The sequence below is a fragment of the Nilaparvata lugens genome, chromosome 1, assembly GCF_014356525.2.
Source record: "Nilaparvata lugens isolate BPH chromosome 1, ASM1435652v1, whole genome shotgun sequence".
In the NCBI taxonomy this organism is placed as follows: domain Eukaryota; kingdom Metazoa; phylum Arthropoda; class Insecta; order Hemiptera; family Delphacidae; genus Nilaparvata; species Nilaparvata lugens.
The window spans coordinates 742,665-762,664 of record NC_052504.1 but is presented as its reverse complement, the minus strand read 5'-3'; the positions used below and the strand labels follow the sequence as shown (position 1 = coordinate 762,664).

The 20,000-nt window shown below is 37.1% G+C and overlaps 1 protein-coding gene and 1 non-coding gene across 2 annotated transcripts in view; one reads left to right on the top strand and one right to left on the bottom strand.

The window, feature by feature from the left end:
- Positions 1-19,212, bottom strand: part of LOC111055813 (solute carrier family 12 member 9) — a 33,018-nt gene extending 13,806 nt beyond the window's left edge. Inside the window, 7 exon segments of the mRNA XM_039427138.1 lie at positions 2,231-2,348; positions 5,269-5,520; positions 8,100-8,248; positions 11,243-11,488; positions 13,903-14,101; positions 19,004-19,055; positions 19,058-19,212. Coding sequence (XP_039283072.1) covers positions 2,231-2,348; positions 5,269-5,520; positions 8,100-8,248; positions 11,243-11,488; positions 13,903-14,101; positions 19,004-19,055; positions 19,058-19,199 — 1,158 coding nt within the window. The 5' untranslated portion in view covers positions 19,200-19,212.
- Positions 19,213-19,721: 509 nt separating this feature from the next.
- Positions 19,722-19,869, top strand: LOC120349539. Its single transcript, XR_005570379.1, has one exon. It is a non-coding gene; the product is annotated as a small nucleolar RNA snoR83 (small nucleolar RNA).
- The last annotated feature ends 131 nt before the right edge of the window (positions 19,870-20,000 follow it).

Sequence of the window (20,000 nt, the reverse complement as noted above, 5' to 3'; positions counted from 1 at the left end):
TAGTAGAGTTAGTGATCGAGTAACTGGCATACCAACTCTACCGAGCTAACTCTACTCAAATTACTTGGTCGAGTTAATGTTTTCACTACAATTGAGAATAGTGGGAAAAGTGTGTTGTCTAGTGACCATAACTAACCTTAAAATGTCAATAAGGAACATTCATTATCGCCGTTCAGCCTCAAAAGTTCTACAAAAAGCATTGATATATAAACCGATAGTTTAATATGTTTTTAAACATATTGATATGTTCTTAAACTTGATAGCCTACGGCATGACTCTACTAGCTCGAGACCGGCTCCAACGATTTTGATCAAATTTATACCTCAAATAGTCATTGATAAACTCTATCAACTGCCACAAGTCCCATATCTGGAAAAAATTCAGGAGCCCCGCCCCATCTATGCAAAGTTTGATTTTAGATTCCCCATTATCAGGCTTCAGATACAATTTAAAACCTCAACTTTCAAGTGGAAAAGATTTAGCATGGAAATCTCTACAATTAATGTTCAGTAACATGTTCACCTAAAATTGAGAATAAGCTCGAAATTCGAGAAAATGTGATTATTCAATAAATTGCAAACTGTTGGCAACTGTTGATTCTATTTAATAATTCACTATGAAGTGATAGCAGACCTTGTGTGTCTCCAGTGTTATTGTCCTGTCACCAGCTGGCTCAGATCTTTGAATGGTAGACTTGAGATGCGCGTGAACACTATAGCGTCAGGTGATCAATTTTCATAACGGCAAGGAAAGTTGTGTGAGTGCGCCACACCAGATTTTTTATTAGAGTAGAGTGGGATAGCACTGTGGGATAGCTCTACCACTACTATGCTAATGAAAACAGTCTCGAACTAGTAGAGTTGTTTTAAGGTTAGTTCTGTTCACTAGACAACACACTTTACCTACTATTCTCAACTGTAGTGAAAACAATACTCGACCAAGTAAGTAGAGTAGAGTTGGGTGAGTAGAGTTAGTATGCCAGTTACTCGACCACTAACCACTAACTCTACTAGTGAAAACCAGGCTTAACCTTTAAATGTCAATACACGACTCTACTCTACTAGCGCGAGACTGTTTTCATTAGCATATTAGAGGTAGAGTAGAGTGAGAAGCGGTGGGGGGGAAGGCAAGTGGTAGAGTACTATCCCACTCTACTCTACTAAAAACTAGTACTCTACCATGAATGTTTTCATTGGCAGAGTTCACAAGAAAGTTAGTACTTGCCTAGGGAACTCTACCACTAACTCTACTAATGAAAACCAGGCTTATTTGATTAACATTGATTAACTCATGTAAGTTATATATTTTTAATGTACCGGTCACACTGACTCTGATATTAATATGTGGGCATCCTTTTTATTCTGCCTCTCAATAGTACAAAACAGGGCTGCATGAACCATTGAAGAGCTATTCAGAAGCTCAAAGGGTCAATACATCCTTGAAGATTAAAAATTTTTGTTTTGCTTCATTGAATAATTTCGGATGAATATATTTTTTTCGCCACACTGCACAGAAAGCAGCTGTTTTCCAGTCCCTACGTAGATCTGAAAGACCTTGTTTGCAGACGACGTCAGAAAAGGGTTTCTTTTCCGTCTAGGCCAGAAAGTTGTCTCTTTCCAGCCGCTCATGGGAGTAGTTAATAAGTCATCCGCTAGATCGGGCGAGTGTCCACTTTCATCATCATGAAGTCGCCATGATTTCAGTTCCAGTTTCGAATCAAACTAATTCGCTTCGCAACCAGTTTTATTCAATTATTATTGTTGATTAGTACATCCGAATTTTCAAAAATGCTTGAAGATGACTGTGGTATTCCAAGTGGAATTTTAAAAGAATCTGAAATCCTGACTGCAAATCTTCTACCACTAAAATCAAGAGATAGGTACGATAGCTTAACGAGTATTCTTTATTTATTTTGTCAGCAATACCTGTAGTGTGGCGAAAAATATCGTTCGCACCACGGGCAAAAATGTTTTTCCAGCTCTCAATCTTTTCTAGTCCTCGGCCTACGGCCTCGGACTTGAAAACCGATTTCGAGCTGGAAAAATCTCATTTTCTGCTCTAGGTGCGAAATATACTATTACAAAATTTTTTTGACAGAAAAGATGAAGAAATCATACAGATCAATGTGAAATACCATACAAATTCCTTATTTGATGTACGAAGCTCTAATAATATTTATGATGCACATTACGTATTTATGATGAGCAAATCATATTTATGAGGCACTCACCATATTTATAATGCAGGCCAACTGTAGCATAAATAGGCTGGTAGTGTTGAACGGATCCTCAGCGTTTGGATGGAAGAAGTTGACTGGCCATACATCAATGTACTTAAAACTGCCCGACCTGAAACAAATTATATAATCTATAATAGAGGAAAGAGGCTTATACACGTATGGGATAGGAAATTCACGAATGACGCATCATCACGTCTCAACTACTCATCTGATTAACTTGGATTTTAGCATATGGATTTTTAATTAACCAAGGAAGGTTATAGGTTTATTTTAAATTCTTCACATTTAGTAGGTTGAGCTTCCAGTTGGCCAAGTTTTTGATTAGACCCTTGCGGACCACGGGTTACCTGCTAGTATATATTATAATAAGTAATATAAAATATTCTTTATCTTTATTGATTGATATAATAAGTATACATCATAATTATAAATGATAGGGAGAGGAAAAATAAGGTAACCTTGTGCTGTTCCTCTCCCCAATTTAGATATGGTTAAACATAGTCCGAAATAGGTTAAGTCTTGTAGCTCTTCACTTCGCAAAATTTTCAGACCACTAATATGTTCAAACACTAATAGTTTTAAATATAATTGAACAATATAATATTTGACTATTCTAACAAATAATAATATTAATATTCGTATGACTTTTATTGGTGGGGAGTCCCTGACGGAAGTTCCACCTCGCGAACTTTCCAGGTATAATTTAAGCCGTTAATGGTCGATTGTTTATTCATTTATTTTATACATTGATAATCACAATATCATTCTCAACTCATTATGAATGATTGGGAAAGGAACAACTGGCTTAAAGCTCAAACTGTTCTTTTTTAAAATTTGCATATTAACAAATTGGTATATATTAGCCGGGAACGACAGTTTAAAGAACTTATCCGCAGCCTTGGAAAGCATTGTTAAGTTGCACACATCAGGAGTTGCCCGGTCATTTAGATCCTCTCTGGTACCGATCTCAGATTTCTCTCAAAATCCATTGGTGAATTTATTGTAAAAGTCAATTCAAATTAATTTTATTTTCAGTAAGTGTTTTTTTATTATTGTTTACTTACATGTTACAATTTACATTCTCTAAGAAAATTACTCCTCTAATGTAGAACAAGTGCGTGTTTAGAGGAGGTGTCATTACAACAACAATAATAGGTACAATCATAGCCTACTTTAGATAGAGTAAGCCATGGTACAATACAAGAAAATAAGTAGACTTTCTACAGCTGTTGTTTACAAACAATTACCGGTGATAAAAGGTTGGCGATTTCCGTGCATCTCGCAACAAGTGAGATAACACTGCCTGGTTTTCACTAGTAGAGTAGTTAGTGGTCGAGTAACTGGCATACTAACTCTACCGAGCTAACTCTACTCTACTTACTTGGTCGAATAACTGTCTTTACTACAATTGAGAATAGTAGGTAAAGTGTGTTGTCTAGTGGACAGAGCTAAAGCCTGGTTTTCATTAGTTTAGTTAGTGGTAGAGTTCCCTGGGCAAGTACCAACTATCTTGTGGACTCTCCCAATGAAAACGTTCATGGTAGAGTACTAGTTTTTAGTAGAGTAGAGTGGGATAGTACTCTACCACTTGCCTTCCCCCACTACCGCTTCTCACTCTACTCTACCACTACTATGCTAATGAAAACAGTCTCGAACTAGTAGAGTCGTTTTAAGGTTGGTTCTGTTCACTAGACAACACACTTTACCTACTATTCTCAATTGTAGTGAAAACAATACTAGACCAAGTAAGTAGAGTAGAGTTAGGTCTGTATAGTTAGTATGCCAGTTACTCGACCATTAACTCTACTAGTGAAAACCAGGCTCAACCTTCAAATGTCAATAACCGACTCTACTCTACTAGCTCGAAACTGTTTTCATTAGCATAGTAGTGGTAGAGTAGAGTGAGAAGCGGTAGTGGGGGAAGGCAAGTGGTAGAGTACTATCCCACGGTGCTACCCACTCTACTCTACTAAAAAAAATCTGGTGTGGCGCACTCACACAACTTTCCTTGCCTTTATGAAAATTGATCACCTGCATCAAGTGTTCCCGCGCATCTCAAGTCTACCATTCATTTGAGCCAGCTGGTGACAGGGCAATAACGCTGGAGACACACATGAGGTCTGCTATCTCTTCATAGTGAATGATTTAATAGAATCAACAATAATTTGCAATTGAATAATCACATTTTCTCGAATTTAAAGCTTATTTTCAATTTTAGGTGAAAATGTTACTGAACATTAATTGTAGAGATTTTCATGCTCAATCTACTCCACTTGATTTTTTTGTTTCAATTGTATCTGAAGCCTGATAATTGGGAATCTATCTGCATTGATGGGGCGGAGCTCCTGCAATTTTTACAGATATGGGACTTGTGGCAGTTGATAGAGCTTATCGATGACTATTTTAGGTATGAATTTGATCAAAATCGTTGGAGCCGTTCCCGAGAAAATCACGAAAAACCCTGTTTTGACAACATTTTCGCCATTTTAGCCGCCATCTTGAATTGCATTTGATCGAAATTGTTCGTGTCGGATCCTTATAGTGAAAGGACCTCAAGTTCCAAATTTCAAGTCATTCCGTTAATTGGGAGATGAGATATCGTGTACACAGACACTCATACACACACACACACACACACACACACACACACACACAACACACACACACACACACACACACACACACACACACACACATACAGACCAATTTCCAAAAACCACTTTTTCGGACTCAGGGGACCTTGAAACGTATAGAAATTTAGAAATTGGGGTACCTTAACTTTTTTCGGAAAGCAATACTTTCCTTACCTATGGTAATAGGGCAAGGAAAGTAACTACTACTCTACCATGAACGTTTTCATTGGGAGAGTCCACAAGATAGTACTTGCCCAGGGAACTCTACCAATAAAAACCAGGCTTTAAGGTGAATGGTTTGAAGGTTTGAATTTTGCAACTGGACAAAATTGACGATTAATTATACAAAACACTTGAAAAATTAAATAATAGTGATACATTTTGAGTGTAACTCACTTGACGGCGGCCTTTGCTTTGTTGAGAGTGTGAAAGTGTCGACACACACACACGTTCTTCTTCATTCGCAGCACATCGCTGATCAGACACACAAACTCCTGTCCGGTCAACTGCTTTTCCTCAACTGACTGCCGCAGGCCAAACACCTCACTACCCCCTCCACTGCCTCTTCCACTTTCACCTTCACTACCCCCACCACTGGCACCTCCACACTCCTGCTGGAACCGCTCTGTGCGGTACGGCGAGTCGGCACTGCAACATAAACACACAATCACTGAATTTTCACAAGACAAAATAATCAATTATACAAAACACTGAAGAAGATACATTATAGTGAGAAGTCGCGCACATCAATCCGCACATCATAAGTAGTGGTGCTATACCAAAATTAGTAGACAGAAGGTTGGTCACTCATCTATAGTATTTTAGTTGAAATGCAATTGGAGTGGGGGAACTGCAGCCGTGACGTATGCTGTAGTACAGAGTACAGAATAACGCATTCTTGAAAATCATACGGTGACCTATAGTCAAATAATATAACACAAACATTTTCTGACATGCAAAGCTTTCTGTTTCTGCTTCACAATAATTATCAAAACATTTAAATAATACAAGCATTTTGCAATATAAAAGCAAAACCCCACCTCCAACCTTCCCTTTCAAACCCTTAAGGTTTCTTTATCTTCTAGGTCGTGTTTATATTTTGTAGTTTGGCTATACATCAGCTTGTGAATTTCGGGGATGAGATATTTTGATTCTCGTAGAACATGTGCTCGATACCAGCATGTGTTCAGTGCATTTATGTGAATGAAATTCATTGGATTTATCGGGATCGGTTTATTGTAATGCATTGGTTCATCAAGATTTTTTATGGGTTAATTTGAAATTATAATAGTATAACGTTGTCTACTAATGCTTTTCAGATTATTAACTTTCTCGTGTCACGTTTTTAGATTCTTGAAAAACTTTCAACCTCATTTTATTCATACAAGTTGAATGAACTTGAAATATTTAACAATCATTAGAATCATTAGAATTGGTGATTAATTCGCTATAAGTATGGAGAATTTTTAAGTTTTAGGTCAAACTTGAGGGGATTAAACGACAATGTTTTTGAAGATACAGTGAATAAACTGTATGCTCAATGTGGTTACTCTATCACTTTTTTACTACACGTGACGTCACGCTGGAGTTCCCCCCACCACTTCGAATCTTAGACCTGTGAGTGATCAACCTTCTGTCTATTAACGTTGGTGCTATACTACTTATGCTACTAAGGGCCGTTTGCACAGTGAAAGCTTAAACTGAATTCAATCAGCTGTTGGCTTAAACTCAAAACAAATCACATTATAACAGATGATACTTGATATAGATTTAATCCAGTTTAAGATGGAATTTAGTTTAAACTGGCACTGTGCAAACGGCCCTAAGTGGTGCTATCTTGCATAAGCCAGCATAAATAATTTATGGAAACGTCTATATATCCATGAAGGTTTATTCACATGTGCGCGACTTTTCGATCTCTCTGTATTTCCACTGTTCACTATCTTCTATCTATAGTGATAAGACTTTAAAACACAATTGACATATCTAACGGACCATACATAACATTGAATAACATACAATTGGAATACAGTTCTGACGTGAAAAATTTGGGACTGACAATGACAAGGACTCTTGACTGGACCAGCCACGTGACTCAGACTTGTAACAGGGTCATTGGGGGGATCATGACATTGAAGAGGATCTCTGACTTCATTCCCTTTCCAACAAAGGTTATGCTGGTCAAGACTCTGATTTTCCCAATCTTCAACTACTGTGACATGGTGACTCTTGACATGACAGTTCAACTTTTGCAGAGGATGCAGCGTGCACATAATATTGTGTTCGCTTTATCTTCAACCTGAGACGTGACGACCATGTGACCGAATACTTAAACAGACTTGAACTCTGAAGCTGCGTGAGAGTAGATCACATCATGCTTTGGTGCTTCCTGCATAAGATATTGAAAACCAAACACCTAAGTATCTGGCAGTGGAGTACCGTTACTTGGGTGATTTTGGCCGTGGAGGAACGCGGTATGGATCCCATCTGCTGGCTGTCCAACACATAGGACTGTCATGTTCAATAAGTCGTTCCTTGTGACAGCCTGTAGTTTATGGAATTCTTTGCCTGCTGAGCTGAGGCTAGTTGAGGGACATCGCCGGTTCGGCGCGGCGGTCTTGCAGTGGATCAGAGGTGGTGGACTCGGCTGGAATGCTCCCTAACCCGTAATTCAAGTCTGTAGTGTGTGTGTGTGTGTGTGTGTGTGTGTGTGTGTGTGTGTGTGTGTGTGTGTGTGTATGTGTGGTTCCTCTCTTTCTTCCTTCTTTCTCTCTTCCTTTTTCTTTTCTTTTTTTTCACTTCTCCCCTTTCTTCTACGGAATAATCTATGGATTGGACTGAAAATTCTCAACTGTATTCACTTTTCTCTTCTACCTTTGCATAACCCCTTTTACGTACTTAATTCGAAAGAAGTTCAAGTTTTCTCTTTTTTTATTTTTATTATATTATATATAATTATAAATAATTATAATATAATAAAAAATTAAATATAATTATTATATTTATATGTTTTTTTTCTTGTTAATTTGTTTTCTTTTACTTTAGTTCATTGTTTATGATGTTGTTTTAGTTGTAACTTAGAATTGTATGGAGGGTTAAGTGTAAGAGAGGGCCGGCTGCGCCCTAACTTCGCCCTCCTAGGTTTTTAATAAAGGCAGCGATTCAATTCAATTCTATTGTGTTCGAATAGTAATATCTATTGAGATGAAGGTTTAATTGATACTCACTCCAAGAAATAGTCATGCGGTATTTGATCGTCGTAGAATCCGAAGACAATGGTGTTGGGCTTCATGGCACCCAGACCTGAGAGGTGCACCAAATGGTGCAGGCCCTCCCGCACCGATCGAGCCACTGTCAGCTCTATGAACGCTTTCACCTGCGAAAAAAGTCGTATCATAAAATACTAGTAACCCCCTGGGTTGGAGAACTCGCTAATGAACTGTTGTATTGTAATCTTTGAAACCCGCAACTTTTAATTATTATACAGAGTTGGCGGGAATTATGGAAACAGCTAAATATCTATTAAACAAGAATAATTTGACATTAGGTTTCATTGGGGATCCTATTTGAAATGAAAAATTACTCTGTCGCTTCAACATCTTTGTCCCTCAAATGAATCAAATTCTTTTTTCCTACAGCTACCTCGGAAAGTTGCTGTTCCTGTACTGATTACAATACCCAAAGATTCACTTTTCCGCTCTAGTGCGGGAAAATTTTTTTCTGCACTCCAGATTTGCAACATGGCAACACAAAATAGTTGGTGGGTTATATGGAGGATTAGTGCACGAAAACAAAAATTAAGTTGGTAACAATGCCTGTGGTTAGATTTAGATAAGAATCATTTCAATGGCTACCCTACATTTATGATAAAATCCCAATCTAGAAATCCAAAACAAGAATAATGTTCATCTAAATCATATTAAATAATCATCATTTACAAATTCTCATCATTTAATAATAAATAATAGTTCTTTTCTATTGATAATTATTATTTCAACTGCAAGAAATGAGAAAAGTAGCAAATATACATGATAAAATTCTAATTTTGAGGTTAAATGATTACCGTTCGATATTCATATAAAAAAAATAATAAAAAACATAACAATACTACAATAATATTCTCTGTTGTCTGTGTTATTTTTATAAATATTTCTCAGTTTACTTTGAGCATTTTTCTCGGTAATTTGAGCAAAAGTCTAAATTTCAGAATCCTGTTTCAGTAATTTTTAGCTGGATGAAACAAACTTGGGTACGATTCTTCCCGCTAAGTCGCGCGCTTGTCAGTTCAGCCATCTTGCAGCCATCCCAATCAGCTGTTGGCGTGTATTTTGAATGCGTTCTATCTGTATTTTTTCTGATTCTTGAATGAATAAAAATGAGAACTTTGGCTGAGAATTTTCAACTTAAATTGGATTATTAATTTTTAAATGAATTAAGGTTGTTATTAATAACAGCATCACACACACAAACATTTGATGGATTTCAGACATCATTTTACCCATAATCATTTAATCAACCACTTCTCATATTCAATGGTAACTGTAGGAAAAGTTTAATGTGGAATACGTGAGCAAAGTTCCTCTGCTGCACTCAAGAAGCCATTCCGTAAACGTTTCTTTCGGTGCAGCAAACTGTCACTTTGCGCACTAGTTGCACAAATAACTATTTTAATGAGGAGGCGGTCATGTGATACATGATTTCGATACAGAGTTCCAAGAGGAAATGAATGGCGATAACCGCACATTGATATCTCAACTCGTATCAATTTGTTGATGTAAGGCCCTGCTGCACAACAGCCGGTCAAATTTTAACCGTGATTAATTCCACGAGAGCCAATCAGAGAAGGCGTTTTTGAAAAGACGGCTTCTCTGATTGGTTCTCGTGGAATTAATCACGGTTAAAATTTGACCGGCTGTTGTGCAACAGGTACTAAAAAGTGTAATTATTGCTGTAAAAAGTGTAAATTATGCTGTATATATTAAGCAGCTGGAATCATGTGTCTGTGCATGAACGACTGTCTGTGTGATAGCTTCCAACATAGCCTCATCTGATGTGATGAATGAATGAATGGAAAAACTGTAGTACCTATTTGCATACAATGAATTCTTCAGCTGACTAAATGATAAATCACAACAAATTTATTTCTTAATGCACTTTCAATGTTATTTTCATATCCTGAGAAAAGGCCGAAGGAGTGAATCAATTTTGTTGTCCAACGAGCTTGACCTATAAAGATTCATGGAATACGTGTTCAAAATTTGAAGCTGATTGATCAACTCTTTTTAAAGTTATTGTAGAACATACAAACAGAAGGACAACGACTTTGGCCTTGAGTGAGTCAAAAGTGAGAACTTGCTAGCGCTCATTCAATTACCTTGATATGGTCGACGAGTGACAACCAGTGCGAGTACTCGTCGAGCGTTCAATCGTCACTCATTTGGCTGAACTCAGGTCCCACTTTGACGTGGCCCAGCACATACAGGCCACTCTTGTTGCTATTAATATTAGATGTAATTACCTTGATATGGTCGACGAGTGACAACCAGTGTGAGTACTCGTCGAGCGTGGGATCGTCACTCATTTGGCTGAACTCAGGTCCCACTTCGACGTGGCCCAGCACATACAGGCCACTCTTGTTGCTACTAATTATATGTAATTACCTTGATATGGTCAACGAGTGACAGCCAGTGTGAGTACTCATCGAGCGTGGGATCGTCACTGATTTGGCTGAACTCAGGTCCCACTTTTACATGGCCCAGCACATACAGGCCACTCTTGTTGCAACTAATTATATGTAAGTACCTTGATATGGTCGACGAGTGACAGCCAGTGTGAGTACTCGTCGAGCGTGGGATCGTCACTTATTTGGCTGAACTCAGGTCCCACTTTGACGTGGCCCAGCACATACAGGCCACTCTTGTTGCTATTAATATTAGATGTAATTACCTTGATATGGTCGACGAGTGACAACCAGTGTGAGTACTCGTCGAGCGTGGGATCGTCACTGATTTGGCAGAACTCAGGTCCCACTTTTACATGGCCCAGCACATACAGGCCACTCTTGTTGCTACTAATTATATGTAATTACCTTGATATGGTCACGAGTGACAGCCAGTGTGAGTACTCGTCGAGCGTGGGATCGTCACTCATTTGGCTGAACTCAGGTCCCACTTTGACGTGGCCCAGCACATACAGGCCACTCTTGTTGCTATTAATTAGATGTAATTACCTTGATATGGTTGACTAGTGACAACCAGTGCGAGTACTCGTCGAGCGAGGGATCGTCCTCATTTGGCTGAACTCGGGTCCCACTTTGACGTGGCCCAGCACATACAGGCCACTCTTGTTGCTACTAATTAGATGTAATTACCTTGATATGGTCAACGAGTGACAGCCAGTGTGAGTACTCGTCGAGCGTGGGATCGTCACTCATTTGGCTGAACTCAGGTCCCACTTTGACGTGGCCCAGCACATACAGGCCACTCTTCTTGAGGTCGTTGACGAAGCTGATGAGAGGACAGCAACTGCGTGGGTTGCCAACCATCAGCAGCATCTGTGGTCGCCAGAACTTCACATGGTCTTTCCGCGAGTCAAGCATTAGTAGGTATTTTCGCACCTGACAACACACAACATCACAATACAATGGAATTAGAGTGAAATACTTTGTGGACTGCTTAATTTATGCAAGAATCTCATATTTCAAGAGATATAGTCCGGGTACTGTAGCTTTGCCTATCGGCGGAGGGCCTCTGGACTACAATACTACCCGTTAAAAAACATTCAACATTAATGAAAATGTAGCTTTAATTAAGCAATACAGATTCTCTTTTGTATCTTCTTAAAAGCAACGTGTTGCATCCGAAAAGATACACAAGGAGCTTTAAAGTATCTGTCCATTAGCAACAGATGCTCTTTTGTATCTTCTCAAAAGCAGCGTGTTCATACGAAAAGACACACAAGGAGCTCTAATGTATCTTTCTGCAGTATGGCATAGTTGTTTGGAGGGGCTGTTTCAACTGTCATATTGTTGAATTATTTGTAGCACAAAAACTGATAATTAAAACTATATTAAGCAAACCCAGGTTCTATCCAACGCATATGGTTTTTAGTGATTTTGAGGTCATGACTATACATCAATTTATTATACATAAAAACCGTAATTGAATACTTAATAAAATATAGATCCGATTTTGCTCTCACATTAAACTCTAATCTTAATTATTATAATCTAAGGCCATTGCTAACAAATATGTATCCTATAACACTAATATTGAATGTATAGGAGGCAGTTAATTTACATAGGTACTAAATAATAAACCTTACTCCAAATCACTTTCTCATGGACAATAAGATCAGCGGAAAATAAAACTGGATATAAAAAACTGGACATACAGTAATTTCTTCTTCCATTTAGATATATAAGACTCAAGATTTCTGCTCCAGCATTGTTTTTTCATTAGTTTTTTTTTCATTTTTCAGTGGACTCGCTTACCTTTATTTTGCGTACCTATTCCTCTGTTTTCTTCCTTCCCCCCATTTCTCCCTTCCCTTTTTTCCTCATCACTTCTCTCTTCTCTTCTTTGCCTGCCTATTACATGGGAAACCATAGTTGGCTAGGTATCTTCCTCTCTTTTTTCTCTTCTCCAACACACCCAACCACAAAGACCATGGTTTTTTTATATTTGTAACATTTTATTGTATTTTTTTGTAATTCTTTGTCATTTTGTTTTATTATTATAATTGAATCATCTTTTGACGACCTTTAAAAGGGGTATGTAGATTCGTCAATCAGTCTAACGATTTCAGTCTTAGTCTTACAATTTATCAAATCAGTCTTACTTGCTCGCAATGAGCCATAAATTCCGCAATTGAATATGCGGAGACATTCAATAATTCATTTCTTATTACTGTTTTGAAACCCTTACCGTTCATCTCCTTGAGATGCGCAGGTAGAGCATTAAACAATCTTATACCAGCGCTTTTCACTCCCCGCTGATAAAGAGTTGTTCGATGAACCTTGTCTCTCAAGTTTTGCCTGTTCCGAGTTCCGTAATTGTGTTATGTCTTGTTTTGTGTGTTTTAATAAAATTGAAAATTGAAATAAGCAACAGATGCCATTTGTATCTTCTCAAAAGCAACGTGTTGCATCCGAAAAGATACATAAGGAGCTTTTTGAAGTTACGTCCTTTTAGAACAACACATCCTATCAGCTGACATTCGTTCAACATACGCTTTTCCGTGTTTGAACTATTTTCAACGACACTACAGTCTAATTTTTGAATATTAGTTATTAAAACTAGTACCTGCTCACATGTGTACATGTGTTCATTGTTGGTGATACGTTGCAACTCTCTCATTCATGAAGAATCTCTGTGTGTGGGGAGCTTCCTCCATCTAGGGATCTAGGGTCTCTGAAGCCCGATGTTTTTGCAAAGCCGTTAATATTACCCCCAGAACCATACCTTTCCTATATGCCGTGTCAAAGTCACCGCGTCTATGGGACGCGCACTGTACATCTCGTGACCCTCCTACTTCTTAAGGTGCGTGCGCAACTAACATCAGCTGATATAAAGCGAAATGCCTATGTTCGTGGCGCAGAAGTCTGTACACATTTCTATAAATTATGTCTTCAAAGCTCAGTGCGTTTGTTTTCTTATTAAATGAATGAATAATTCAGACGTGTTGCATGCTGCAAGAGCCCTGCTCACTTAAGCGGCTAAACGCAACAAATTAATAATTCATATATTAATGAATTCATTTATTTATTCATATCAAATACAATCCAGGTAAAAACAACAGGTATTCGCCCAAAACTGTTCTAAACCTTAATTTGGAATACACAGTCTAGAGGTTATGTAAGAATGATAACTTAATTCACACACTATTTTGAGCCCAAAAAAGTATCTACTACGATTTTGAATTTATCAGATTAATTATTTCAGAATACAAATCCAAACAAAAATCTTCCTTCACAATCACCAAAAATATTAAAATTTCAATAATATAATACATTTTTTTAATAACAATTACCTGATGGAAAATAAGCGCCTGCGATATGGAACCCCAGTGCGCCGATCTAGAAGGAGAGAAAAGATGCAGCAGGAGAACTAGAAGAAGACAGAGCACAATGCTGGATGCAGCGTACACCGAGTTGATCACAAACATCATCACCAGAGTTCCTATCAGGCCAATCAACGCTGTGTACCACGAAAAGTACTTGAACGAAGGCCTGCAAATTCAACATTCAACATTATACACATATTATCATGATTAGGCCTACACTATAGTATAATATATTATACTTTACTTTAATTCACTTTACTTATTCGTCATATGGAACTGCATCAAGGAAGCAACGCTCCAGCAGTAAATGGCACGTCAAAGTGTAATCTAAATCTGCGTACACATATTCGCGCATCCAACCGCACCGAGCACGCTCCTCCCTCGTACCGCCCTCGTTCCTCCATCGTACCGCAGTAGCTCCGCCTCCGCTCGGCAGTCGCACCCATCATGAACGTTACGGGAGATGTTAGATCTTCTCGCGTTCCCCGGTCGAACCACTGTTGTTCCCCGGTCGATCATCAAACGCTCTGCTGGAGTGACGTTCGGTTGCGGAGCAGATATAATATTACTTAATATATTATTAAGTTTATTAATTATTACTATATATATATATTATTGCTTAATATATTACTAATATGGGTGGCTGGTTGGAATAAGTGATAACGCGCCGGTCTGATAATCAAGAGAATCCGAGTTCGAATTTCGACCGCTGCAAAAGTTTTTGACCACAGCACAATCACATAGATACGGCCACCCCGTCTTTCGGAGGAGACGATAAGCCGTCGGTCCCGATTACCTAAAAAGTAGTCGTCATCTCTTCATCATCATCATTCATTACCCACGCACAAGCCTAAGAGCTTATGTGGGCACCACCCTCAGAATTGAAAAAAAATATTAAAAATATCCTTCATCTATCAAACACAACAAACAAGAGAACACAACAGATTTCACATAACATACATCAAGTCAAAATTACATAACAAAGAAGTCCGCTAATTTATGAGGACACAATACAATAAGAAATTCCCTGAGTGTTTTTTTGAACTCCCTGAAGACATCAATTTCTCTGATGTGAGATGGGAGTGAATTTAATGTTTTCATTCCCATATAAAACGGGCCACTCTCCAGCAGACAAAGTCTATGAGGTGGGTAAACGAAAGGGTAAGGGTGAGTATGTCCTCTAAATATTGTATCACCTGGTTCTCCTCATATACCCGTCTATATTTTTGAAGGCTAATATAAATAGCAGGAGCTTCAGAAAATATATAATTATTCTTCAGAAAAAAGTAATAAGAATAATTGAAATATTTGAAAAAAGAGAATCATTCAAAGACAGTTTTGTAAAATTCAAAATTTTTGAAAAACGGTCGGCAAAATTGCGGATATAGATGAGGATAGCGCTACCTGCTTTGTCGTATGATGAACAATGATCGCAACACCAATGTAAATAGAATACTGTCATTATAACGTGGACTTTACTATATACTCAAATGACGATGACTGTGTTCTTACTATATAGTGAGGTCCACGTTATAAAGGCAGTATTTGATTAACGTCGGGTTTGTTATCCTTGTACTCAACAAAGTAGATAGCACTATCTAGCTCCACAACGTTGCCAGATCATATTTCAACAATGTCGAAATAAAATTGATAACAAAGTATTTAATGTCATCAGTGTTCTGCCTTTGGGCAGGTCCATAGATGATTCCTCCTTCTTCATGAAGTGATATTCTCTTCAGCATGAAGCAAGTATTTCCCCTCCTAATTTTAATGTCAATTATAAAAATTCAATCATAGGAAAATGAATTTTCTTTACGAATGAAATATAATTGATCATTTTAAAGAATAATGAACAGTTAATATAAGATAAGATATACCATTATCACTATCCTTTATAGAAGGCAGTGGCAAGGCAACGCCCTATCTTCCTCCCCTGTCATTATAACGTGGACCTCACTATAGAGCTATCTGCTTTGAATAATGACTGACATGGATAGACTGCCCACCTAATCGGGAGGATCTGGAACTTGTCAAAATGGTTCAACAAAATAAAAATAATCTAAATGGTCCAACAAAGTAGACACAGCCCACAGTAACAAAAGCAAGACACAGGAAAGGAAAACATTATTTAATTCATGTAGAGTAATGATCAATGTACTCTTCCTTTGTGTAGAAATCACTCTTGGAAAAATATATTTTTTATTTAGATCTAAACTCGTGTTCATTATGAACTCAGTTTCTTTATGATTTCAGGTAAAATATTATATAATTGTATGCCAGAGCTTCTGACGCCTCTCTTATAGAAAGTGGGCGATACATCTCATCTCTCAACAAGTGTTCATTTCTGGTATTATGAAAATGAATATCATCACGAGTGAAATAACATTGATTTCTTTTAACAAAATAAGGGGCCTCCAGAATGTAGACACTAGGTAAAGGAATAATTTTAAGACTTTTAAAATGGGGTCTATAGCTATTTCTTTGTGACTCCCCAGCCATTACCCCAATAGCCCATTTTTGAATCCTAAAAACCTCAACAGTCATAAAACTATTCCATAAGACAGTAATGAGTGAAAAATAACAAAATAAATCACCCTAAGGAATTCCAGATTGAGAAATTGTTTTAATGACTTTAATGCAAAGATGAACTCAGCCTTTTCAAGTCACGGAGGCAGAGCTACGGGGCATGTACTGCAAATCAGAGTTGATCTGTTCAATGAGGTTGAGTGAAGGGTATAAGGAGTTGCCTCCACCAACTATGTAAGGAGGCGGTGAAACTTCCACTAAATATGTAAAGGGGAATGAAAAAAATATATGTAACATGTTTTGTTAGTTGATCGAACGAAGTGAGGTCTAAGATTCAAGTCGACGGTTTGGCATTTCTCTTAATGTTTAATTTTTATATGTTGCGCATTTACGGCGAACCGCGGTAATAGATTTTCATGGAATTTGACAGGTATGTTCCTTTTTAAATCGCGCGTCGACGTATATACAAGGTTTATGGAAATTTTGCATTTCAAGGATAATATGAAAGAAAAAAGGAGCCTCATTCATACGCCAATATTAGAGTAAAAATCAGACTATAGAATTATTCATCATAAATCAGCTGACAAGTGATTACACAGATGTGTGGAGAAGCCAGTCTATTACTGTATTTGTATAAGGTCAATAGTTTCAATCAAAGACCTTGAAGAGGTATGCATCTTTAAGCTGGGTTTACACCAGAGTTATTAACAAAATGTTGGCAAAAATGTTCACAAAATGTTAATAACTAATAGATTCTATTAGATTGAACGCAAGTTGACAAACACACATGTTAATCATGTGTATGATAAGTTATGTTCAATCTAAGATAATCTATAAGGATTGAGTTATTAACATTTGTTAATAAATTTGGTCTAATCGCAGCTTTAAGGTCTTTGGTTTCAATATTTTGTTTTGCAGTCATGGTATTATTATGCGTGTCCATCAGTATCAATATCCTCACATTCGAAAAAACTAATTTAATAGGTGATTAAAAATAATCAAATGAACTAAATAATGCTGAAGAAATTATAATATTTTGATTGAAAAAAATTAATTTTCATTAGATAGAAAGATTATCACGGAACTGGATGAATATTATATAAATTCTGGAATAAAATATATTCTATTCATTGTTTAAATTAACATAAATATTAATAAATTATGCAATACACATTCAAACGTGAACTGATTTTGTTAACATTTTTTAAAACAGTTGACATCAGGTACTTGTGGATGAGAATACTGCGTGAGGTCTACTGTTCACAGAACTACTAGTAAAGATAAAACAAAAGGTGAACATTCTACTATATAATTTAATGAATCTTTAACATATAATCTTATAATATTATCATTATTATATATAATCTTATCATATAATCTTATAATCTTTAACATATATTACATTTAAACAATCAAGGTTACTTTATAATAAGGAAACAATATTAAAATGAAATTAATGGGGGAACTACTTGCTTGCTGCTAAAGATACAATCTTTGTGGTTATGAAAAATATAAAAACTCAAAAATGATAACACCTACCTTTTGAAGATGGCTTCCCCCTTTGGCATTATTTATTTATTTAGCGTATGGCAGATACACAACAAATATATAGCTCATGAGTCTCAAATGCCTAGATATACACTGTATATTTCCAAATTCTTTGGGATGTGTGGTTTTCGGTCAGGAGAACATAAGTTTGTCTGACCGCCATCATTTGCTAGTCCATTTAGCGTTACCCAATGTGCACCATGGAGGCGAACTAGCGTTACACTCATAATTAAGTTGAAAATCTGATTGCAATCCCTTTGGCATTCACTGGTTGAAACGCGACGTTAATTATTAGTTAAAAATCAAAATAACTGATCTAGTGGAATGGGTTCAGATCCCGTCTTATTAAATAATACAATTCTCTTTAAACTGCCCGAACTGCGACAGGAAAACTGTATTATAAAACAAGAGCAAAATCAATCCTTTCCACCAGAACAGCCAGACTTTAATCACAGTCCTAACGAACGAACTCTGTCCCAAAAGCTAAATTTTTGGGTATTGATATAAACTCAGTCAATGCCAAACATAAAAGCCATCTCAAGTACATATTTCTATCTGTCGCACAAGCGGCACGTTTGTTATAAGAAACAGAGAGAAGCTAACGTTAATATTGACAACAAATAAAATAAAACAATCTTTCTGTCGATGAAAAAGATTGTTCAATGACAAAATACTGTTCATTGAACTTTTAATTTAAAAATTCTAAAATCCTGATCAATATGAGATAAATATATGATTCATATAATTTATATGTCCCATATGACCAGGTGACAAGGGCTAGAAAGGGATAGCGCTACCTTTGTCGACTGATAGACAAGGATAGCAACATCAATGTTAATCAAATACTTTCATTATAACGTGGACCTCACTATAGATGTATCTGCTATGTCGAATGATAGACAAGGATAGCAACACCAATGTTAATCAAATACTGTCATTATAACGTGGACATAGAGCCATCTGCTTTGTAGACTGATAGACAAGGATATCTGACCTGAAGTTGGGCGCGGACGCGAGGTCGAGACCGAGGCAGGCGAGGTTGGTGCCAGATAGGAGAGCAAGAAGAGCACCGAGTTGATCTGAGCGATGAGGTTGAGTGAGCCGATCAACAGGATGAGTTGCACCAGCAGCCACGACAGGAACACGGCCGCCAGCGGGTTGCTGCGCCACACTCCCTTGCTGATGAACATCAACAGCTGTCCTAAAACACAAACCAACCATCAATCATCTCTCCTTTACACATTGTTTAAGAAGTATTGTCATTTTAACAAGTATTGATTTATTAAAAAATGTTAATTTATGAGGATGTTATTAAGTGTTCAAGTGTCAATTTATTAAAAAGTATTGACATTTTAAGGTTAGTTCTGTTCACTAGACAACACACTCTACCTACTATTTTAAATTGTAGTGAAAAACAGTTACTCGACCAAGTAAGTAGAGTAGAGTTAGTATGCCAGTTACTCGACCACTAACTCTACTAGTGAAAACCAGGCTTGAAGGAGAGATGATTTGAGATAACTTCATTCATAAATTAATAAACGGTGGCTGTTAAGTTTAATTTATCTGACTGGTTGTATCTATGTGAATAAAGGAGAGATGATTTGAGATAACTCCATTCATAAATAAACGATTACTGATTGCTCAGGTTCAATCAATTCGACTATATTGAGATCCACGTTATAATGGAAGTATTTGGAATTAAATAGAGATCCATTTTATTCAAATGCTAATTAATATATAATTATGATTAACGAAAATCCTAAATTAATGCTGCAAATCACCCCGAAGACCTCTGTACTGCATGCTGTTGTCAATATCTGCAGTAGCAGAGGTCTTCGGGGTGATTTGCAGCATTTATTTAGATTTTCGTTAAATCGGAAGTATTTGATTAACATTGGTGTTGCAGTCGACAAAGCGGATAGGGCTATCTCTTTCTCGCTTGCTCTGGGCAGATAGTCTTTGTAAACAATGTAGACTTATAATCAATTAAC